At 41.5% G+C, this 8,827-nt stretch overlaps 1 protein-coding gene across 1 annotated transcript; it reads left to right on the top strand.

The window, feature by feature from the left end:
• The first annotated feature begins 3,257 nt into the window (after nucleotides 1-3,257).
• On the top strand, nucleotides 3,258-7,133 carry LOC131303926 (BTB/POZ domain-containing protein SR1IP1). The gene is made up of 5 exons (XM_058330987.1): nucleotides 3,258-3,682; nucleotides 4,017-4,086; nucleotides 4,440-5,057; nucleotides 5,536-6,075; nucleotides 6,223-7,133. The coding sequence occupies exons 1-5, from the start codon at nucleotides 3,579-3,581 to the stop codon at nucleotides 6,754-6,756; spliced, it is 1,866 nt and encodes a 621-aa protein (XP_058186970.1). The 5' UTR covers nucleotides 3,258-3,578; the 3' UTR covers nucleotides 6,757-7,133.
• Nucleotides 7,134-8,827: the final 1,694 nt, after the last annotated feature.

Genomic DNA, 8,827 nt, shown 5'->3' with positions numbered 1-8,827 from the left:
AACTATTAGAAATTCAAATTTCTACCGGAGTGGTATATCGTGCTATACATAAGGAGAAATTCACGTCTATTGTATATTCCAGAGCTAGGCTTGTCTCGAGAAGTCACTATTTTACTTATAAAAGACATCATATATACAAGACATTTTCAGCATTAACAAATGTTCGACATTGGTTAGAGTTCGCGTGAAACTATAACTCATCAGGCTGCACGCCACCATACAACTTTGTTCAATCGAATTTTCAGGAAAGTGGATGACTGTGGTCTGTTTCTCCAGGCAGATAGTGCGATAGGCAAGAAGCAGCGACAAGTATCGTTCACCCCACACCCATACAATCTGCAAAGCTTGTTTAAGGATACGTCGTACTGTCAATTTGATCCAGAGGAGACAGTGGCTGGAAGCAGATGTCCAAAACCATCACTGAACTTCAAGAGGCCATCGCCAATCTCACTGTAGTGGTCCGAATATTCTGGTTCGGCCACAGTCGCTACGCTCGGTGGAAGGCCACGATGCTACTCTTTACGGTTTGGCCCGGAGTTAGGCAACTAGGCTCGGTCATGTCTCCTATGACAACTTCCTCGAGGCTCGGCTCGGCCCAGAGCTAGGCAACTAGGCTCAGCCATGTCTCCCACGACAGCTCACACTAACCGTCTTATCCGCTACATCATAGGTGACGTCAGCCAACACGTGTCAGACAAATTGACAAACTTGGAGAGCAAGCCAAGGACCCTCCATAAATACCAAGGGATAGCAGCTCTAAAAGGTAGATAATCTCCTACTCTTAAAACCCTAGTTTGTTTTGCTTGCTCTGCACTTTTCTCATCCTCATGCCGGAGGGCCATTCCGGGGCTCCTCCGGTGTGGTTCTTTAGTCGTGCTTACTTGTGTGTAGGACTTGTGTGTAGGTTAGGCGAAGGCTATGCGATTCACTCGATCCTAACCAGAGGTTTAGAGGTAGAGGACCAGAGTCTTTGTGGCCCCACACTCACTAAGCTTTTCCAAGCTCAGTTTCAAATTCCCAAAACTGTAGTAAGTACAACAATGGCTGTCAACTACTAAAAACAAATTACAACTTGAAGAGCACATTTTGTTTCTGTATAAATGCGTTCGGACCAGATATTATTATGTACTTGATTGACTTGGTTTTGCAAGCAACTGTTGTATGCAACGAGCTCTACAACGTGAGAGAATTAGACTTGAAATGAACACAAAACGGGATCGGAGTTGGACGGACTGCACGGGGTGGAATCCACACCCAAGCGGTGGACAAGCTGATATGTATCAACACAGATGCGGTACTGAACAGTCTGAACTATATTTGATTGTGTTTTAATGCATCAATCACCATTGAAAAGGGGACCCTTCCATTGCATGATGTGAATAGACGAAGTGAATGGGCCCATTGATAGACACAATAGCAGTTTATTTCGTTGATTCAACAACTGGTTGATTACAACAATTGTGACCTTGGTGGCCTTTCAATGCTCACTACAACTGGTTGATTTCGCGCCTTTCAAAATAGTTATTGATTTCCTTTTGGCCTTTAGGACTTGGCTTTTAGGAACTGTATGGAATTTTTGGGTTCTTTCCGAGCTCACAATAGTGATCAGAACTGTTCATTTATTAAATCTTTGCCTATCCGATAGCTCAGTTAGATTGATCTCATCTTGATATTTGTTTTAAAAGCTCAAAAAAAATAAAACCTGCAGTACTGCAGTTTGCAGGCCAATTGAATTATTATTTATGTAACTTGTATTGCTTTTCTCTATGAGAAAAAGCTCTGGGTATAATAACTGGAGTGCCAATCTCGATGCCTGGTCTGGTATTTGGATTAGGCTGTCGATTTTTTGTTGTTCGATTGGGGTTTCTTTGCGTGGTCCTCCTACTGCGTTTAGTGTTCGGTTTCTGCATCATATCTGAAAAAATGGTTGGTGATTATGAGCGGTGGGTGGTTTTTTGATTGAGCTATCCAGAACACGAGAAAATTTCCAATGCAAAAACGGTCATCTGCAATTCCTCTCTCATATGGTATGGGACCTACACATACATGATACATGGGGCCCGCATCATGTGAGAGAATACTTTACAAATAACAGTTGCATTGAAGATTTTTTCCCAAAACACCCCCTCTATATATCCACTCTCTCCCTCATAATTGATCATTAAAATTGATCTAATGTGTTGTTCAATGGAGATCAGAAAGTAGCGGTGAAAGGGGTACCTGGTCATGTTGTGACTCCTGTGTCGTAAAAATGAGGTGAAAGGGGTACCTGGTCATGTTGTGACTGCTGTGTCATAAAAATGAGGTGATTGGAGCACCGCGTGGCAATGCGCCGCTACAACTCGTAATTACAAGGGTTTTGGGTGGCTTGTTAGAATAGTCAGTGCTGCAATGGTGATTATGGATTTTGTAGTATTTCTTTATTCTTTTTCTGAAATTTCTGGTGGTAGTCAGTGGGTGTCTGTGTGATCATTTATTTCATACACAGTCTAATGGATGTGGAGTATATTATTTTTTCCTTTTAAATTTCCAATACAATGGCTAGATCTCCAAGTATCAACCCAAATCAGTTTTAGGTATATTTCCCACGAGATTTTAAGTGGAGGCTCACATGGTTGGCTCAACCAGATCAGGCCATGCATGGGGTGGATTAAAGAAAACAGGTCCAGTTTCAGTACGAAAACTCTCCTAGTGATGGTCTCGCACATGAATTTCTACCGTTGGTAATTACTACTTAGTTCAAAGCTTTTAAATAGTGGTGTCGAGACATGTAATGGTATCGGTTGCAGTGTAACGATTTCGGGAGTATCGAACGACACATAGCATGGTTTGGTTGCAGGGACTGTGAATTTTTGAAACTAGTTTTGACCAAAAGGAAACACTTTTGGAGTGCCTAAAAATGTCGAATAGGCCGTGAACAATCAGAAACAATGTAGCGGGAATCGGCTGATACACATGCTATTTTTTAGTCTCCCTCATATATCAAATTGTAACGGTGTCGGAAGGTGCAAAAACCGATAGGTAGATGTCGATATTAGCATAATGCGGCGATATTAGCATCCTTGACTGCACTCTTTAGTTTATTCATTTGGAGGAAATGATAATCCAACAAGGATAATCAATAATAGATTTCAGTCTTGTGGATGGAAGTATTTTCCACCTGGAAAATTCGGAAAATTCTACCCTCAGGTGCCACCATCTCATCCCTTCAACTGAACCCTATAAATTCTCCACCACACACTGAAAAACTACATCTTGTTTGTTAGATATACCCATGTCTGTTTCTCTTAATACCCAAAATGCCATTACCTTGTTCAAATCCATGATTCAGAAAGACAAACCTACACTGGATAGAGTCCCTTCTCTTGCCAAATAGGAGACCTACTCTGGGCAATTAACCCATGAATGACAGTTTGGAATCATGTTTTTGAACGACAGGATTTGAATAACGAGCATACTACAAAATGAAAGCTTGAACTTGTGCTCTCTTTTCTGCTAAATCATATTTTTTCTTCCACATCCAGCATGTGATGGGCATGTGAACATGCTGTACATTCTCCAATCATTGCCATGGTGACATGGTGGATCTTGATCAAGAGGAAACTTCACCACCCACCACTGCTAACATGTTTGCCAAGAAGAACGATCTCCTCTCCACTGCCATGAAGAGAACCAGTGAATGGTTTGTTTTTTCCCTATGCCTTTTCTTTTCTTTTGACATTTGCTTTATTAGGCCTTTCCTGAAGGGCACACAATGGTAAGGATTGCCCCCATATGACCCGGTGGTCATGAGTTGGAGTCGCGGAATCAGCCTCTGTGCCTGCTGGGGTAAGGCTGCATATATACAACCGTTAGCAAGACTGTGCAGTAGCGGGAGACTCGTGCACTCAGTTACCCGTTTTGTATTAGGCCTTCTCTCCTATGGGTGTAGATTTCTTGATTCTTTGTTATTGGTTGGCCTATTTGAAAGGAGTCAAAAAAGGAAAAGGCTGTAATTTATTTCTATTTGTGAATAGGATTTCTTCCCAAGAGATTCCCAGTGATGTCACAGTTCATGCTGTAGGAACTCCCTTCCCATTGCACAAGGTGAAAATTTCAAACTCTGCTCTTGCTTCTGTAATCCTAAATAAAGTTGTTTGTTTCAACTTTTGATGCCAGCTTTATCAATTTTTTGTTTTGAAAAACCGTACCAATTTGTTTGGCGCAGCTTCTGACTCCGATTATGGGGCAAAAACAGCATGAGATCGGCTGAAAAAAAATTTATAACCAGAAAGCTTCATTTCGTTGCTTTTGGTTTCTGATTTTATCTGAATCCATTGGCCCATAACCTAAGCTGCAACAAAACACCGACAAAATATAGAAATAACAGTCTATTTTTGAGTGTCTGTTTCTTCTCATCAAGAGTGGAGGAAATTTTATTTGTTGAATTTTTCATGCAGTTTCCATTAGTCGCAAAGTGTGGATACATAAGGCAACTGGTGTCTGAATCAAGTGATGCCGATCTCTCTACAATTGAACTCCCTGATATTCCGGGTGGGGCAGAAGCATTTGAACTTGCAGCAAAATTTTGTTACGGAATCAACTTCGAAATAAGTACTGAAAACATTGCCATGCTCAGGTGCGTGTCCGAATACCTTGAAATGACAGAGGACTACTCTGTTGGAAACCTGGTGGGAAGAACAGAATCCTACTTGAACGAAGTCGCGCTCAGGAGCCTTTCAGGAGCAATTTCCATTCTGCTGGCATCCGAAAGCCTCCTTCCGATGGCCGAAACAGTTAAATTGGTCAGCCGATGTATTGATACGATTGCATATATGGCATGCAAGGATACTCAGTTTCCTATGTCAGAGAGTGATAGTGGCATTGAGGGTTTGAATTCTTCTTCCTCAGGGTCTCAACTGAAACCACTTATTGTTGATTGGTGGGTTGAAGATCTAACTGTTCTCAGAATTGATATCTTCCAGAGGGTACTGATTGCAATGATGGCAAGAGGGTTTAAGCAATATGCATTGGGTCCAATTCTCATGCTCTATGCTCAGCAATCTCTTAGAGGTTTGGTGAGATCTCATCCCAATTTATCTGAATGCTTTCAACTATTGGTTTGCGTATTACATATGATTATGTTCCGTCTTAAGTTATCTGCGGCATACTGGTGGGAAAGAAAATCGCGTGTGTATCGGTTGCATCGTGTTGACCATAAAATATTTAAGACCTTTTGAGTTTGTGAAGCCTGAATAGTACTGGACTCAACTCCCGCGATTTCTCTGAGTACGTAGGAGACTACATAAAAATTGTTTTACGTAAAACCATAGCAGTATTTATTGTGATTAGACCTAGGTGCATTCATTCAAGATTATAGTGAAATTCAGTGGGAGCCATGAACGTACGCATTGTTGCCGAACCACATAAATCTCTGTGTCGTGCTTTTCTTGTTTCTTTGCTTCTTCGTGCTATGTTGTGTGTGGTCCTCGTGTTTGTCACATACAACACCTAATTCAAGGTACAATGTTAAAGGTTGATTTGTATCGCTATCAGGAAATTTTTGGCAAGGGGAGGAAGAAAATCGAGCCAAGACAAGAGCACGAGAAGAGGGTGGTTTTGGAAACAATAGTTAGTCTTCTGCCAAGGGAGAAGAACGCCATGTCAGTTAGCTTTCTCTCAATGCTGCTTAGGGCTGCAATATACCTAGAGACGACGGTTGCCTGCCGGCTCAACTTGGAGAAGAGATTGGGGCTGCAGCTCGGGCAGGCTGTTCTCGACGATCTTTTGATCCCTTCGTTTTCCTTCACAGGGGACACGGTTTTCGATGTGGATGCGGTGCAGCGGATCATGATGAATTACCTCGAATGTGAGACGGATGGGAGTCGTTTGGGCTACAGCGGAGAGGACGATTTTTTCTCTCCTCCCCCAAGTGACACGGAGAGGGTCGGGAGGCTGATGGAAAGCTACCTTGCTGAAATTGCATCCGATAGAAACTTATCGGTGTCGAAATTCATCAGTCTCGGTGAACTTGTGCCGGAGCAGTCAAGGGTTACAGAGGATGGGATGTATAGAGCCATTGATATTTACTTGAAGGTGCACTGTCCAAAGAACATGAACTCTTCCATTTCACCATCTTGTTTTTGGTATATATGTGCATTTGCATTTCTTTCAATAGTGTTTGTTGGTTGACAGAAGCAGATCTATAATCTATTTAACCCACCTTTCTGTATTTGATTACAGGCCCATCCAAACTTGAGTGACTTGGAAAGGAAGAAAGTATGCAGTGTGATGGACTGTCAAAAACTGTCTCGGGAGGCCTGCGCGCACGCCGCCCAAAACGACCGCCTCCCCGTCCAAACCGTGGTCCAAGTGCTTTACTACGAGCAACAAAGGCTCCGTGAGGCCGTGAACGGCTCTGAATCCCCTGCTCCTCCGCCCCACACCGTGAACCTTTACACCACCACCACCTATAGCCACCCGGTCCCGGATGAGCTCTCCACTCTAAGAAGGGAAAATCAGGACCTCAAATTTGAACTACTGAAAATGAAAACGAAGTTGAAAGAAATTGAGAAACCAGCTGGTGATAAATCAGCGATAGGGAGCCCATCGCGGAGCCCATTGCCATCTTTTGATAAGCCTCCTCTTCCTCGAAAATCATTCATAGGCTCAGTGTCTAAGAAACTTGGACGATTGTATCCTTTTGTGCGCGATGGAGCCGCGCCTCCCAAAGGTCGGACCAAACCTCCCAAAGACCGGCGACATTCCGTATCTTAAAAGACAAAGTGAAAGTAAAACGGTTTCGTAGTTGGAATTTATTATTTCTGATCTCCAGTAAAAAAAAAAAAGGAGAGAAAATAATGGCTTTGGTGAAGCATGTTTTCTAGCCGATCCCAATTGATTGGAACTTAAGGCTCGCCTTGGTGAAGTATGTTTTCTTGTTTTGTCTCTTGTGTGGTATTGCTGCAAGTATATGGTAATTATTTCCTTGTTAAGAACTGGAATTCAAAGCTGGTGAATAGAGGGAGTAATATGGTGGGGAACTTCTTTGCTTGTACTGTTATCCCGAAACCATAAGGCAAATTGTGAATGAAAAAGATCGATACTGATAGTGCATAAGGCTTCTCTTTACAATAGCATTTCACTTGGTGCGATTACAAGTGTTATCTGTCCTAGTATTCTGGGATCCCGGAGAATCAGTCCCTCCCACTGTCACATAAAATTGGAGGTAAGACTCTACTTACTGTTTGGAAATCTCGTATGCTTGATACGATGTTTAAACCTTTTCTCGAAGTTCGTTAGGCTTTCAAATTAAGCTTGAACAAGTTATTGTTTGGCTCGTTCGGCTCAATTAGAACTCGTTTAACATCAGCTGATCAATTAGCCAAGCTTATCATACTTTTGAAGCTCGTTAAGTTTTCAAAGAACCATTCATTTGCTCAACTCGTTTGACTTGTTTATTAGCTCGTAAAAAGTGAAGTGCCTGAGTAGGTTGGCCTTTGTTGGGTCTTCATCTGGATAATTGGATTCTCTCGGATAGAAAGGTTTATAAAAGTAAGAACAGCACAAGGGACAGCCTAGCAGAGGCCCATGTTCATCATCATAAGACCCCATCAAAGAGAGGAGTAATTATTCAGGGGTCCTGAGATGCCACGTGTGGTGATGCCCCAACCTCCTTAATCGTAAATTCTGTTAGAGATTGTCTCACATCGGTTAATAATTTCCTCCAAAATTAGTATATGATTATGGGCGGCCTCTCCACTCACTGCCAATTCACTTTGAGTTGGATGTTTTAACATGGTATCAAAGCTAGATTTTCGAAGGCTTTTGGACAAAACTCTGTCGTTGATAGTTAGTTCACTTCATTCCCCCCTTTTAGTTTTTGATGATACTAAAAACATGACTTTTAGTATAATTTTCTAACAGATTGTTGTTGTATGTGTTGAATCGTTTGTTTACCTCATCACGTGTAGTCTGTGTTAGAGCTTATCTCACATCGGTTAATAATTATCTCAAAAGCTAGTATATAAGTTTGGACGGCCTCTCTACTCACTGCCGATGAACTTTCAATATACACTTAACCTTGAACTCGACATAAATTTGTGATGCAAAAAGGATTGGGACATTACGCGGCGGTGGCCGAGTACAGCCTAATAATTTTTCCAAAGGGAGTGCTTTCCAAATGGATAGGGGGGTATCCATTAAGGCTTTTTTGAATTTTCAGAAACTGGCAATGATTTCCAGACCAGACCAGACCTGAGTAGAATATGGATATATGTCTGAGCATTATTATATTTCAAATGCGGATCCAGTACGTGTTAGTTTAGTGGCAGACATAGCATAGGCTCTTCCACCATACAGTTGGCAAGGAGAAGTCTCAAGTGGTGGGGGCTGGGAGTGAATAAAATACCAAAGTTGAGTCACCAATTATATTTAGAAGAAACAATGTATGTGGAATCTAACCTACCTTGATGTCAAATAGCACATTTGTCTTTTGAAAATTATTCTATCCTTTTTTTTTTTTTTTGTAGTTATCATAGGAAATCAATGGGTAGAAAGATGTAGCAGTGATATTATACTTAAAGTCAAGATTTGCCACGTCATTCCGTATCTCTCTATTCGTAGTTTTTCTAGTCATATAGCAATGTCGTTGATATTTATAACACGTAGAAAACTGATCGCAAAATAGAATTTTTTTTAAAGAAAGGTATACATATAGCGTTGTCATTTGTTATCATAACACAAAGAAAAATGAACACTAAAATGGACTTTTGGTAACCGCGACAAAGAACTCAACAATTGTGTTAGTTAGATACCATGAGGCTTTGAATTCAATTTCTATGAACAA

Source organism: Rhododendron vialii, chromosome 10a, assembly GCF_030253575.1.
Source record: "Rhododendron vialii isolate Sample 1 chromosome 10a, ASM3025357v1".
NCBI classification, from domain to species: Eukaryota; Viridiplantae; Streptophyta; class Magnoliopsida; order Ericales; family Ericaceae; genus Rhododendron; species Rhododendron vialii.
Note: the sequence above shows the minus strand (reverse complement) of the source record. Positions and strands in the feature narration are given on the sequence as shown.

Bases quoted from the DNA above. Each gene is read 5' to 3' on its own strand.
- LOC131303926 (XM_058330987.1), top strand. From the start codon at position 3,579: ATGGTGGATCTTGATCAAGAGGAAACTTCACCACCCACCACTGCTAAC. The intron at 4,087-4,439 runs GTGAAAATTTCA...TTTTTCATGCAG, and splicing joins CTCCCTTCCCATTGCACAAG to TTTCCATTAGTCGCAAAGTG. The intron at 5,058-5,535 runs GTGAGATCTCAT...TATCGCTATCAG, and splicing joins AGCAATCTCTTAGAGGTTTG to GAAATTTTTGGCAAGGGGAG.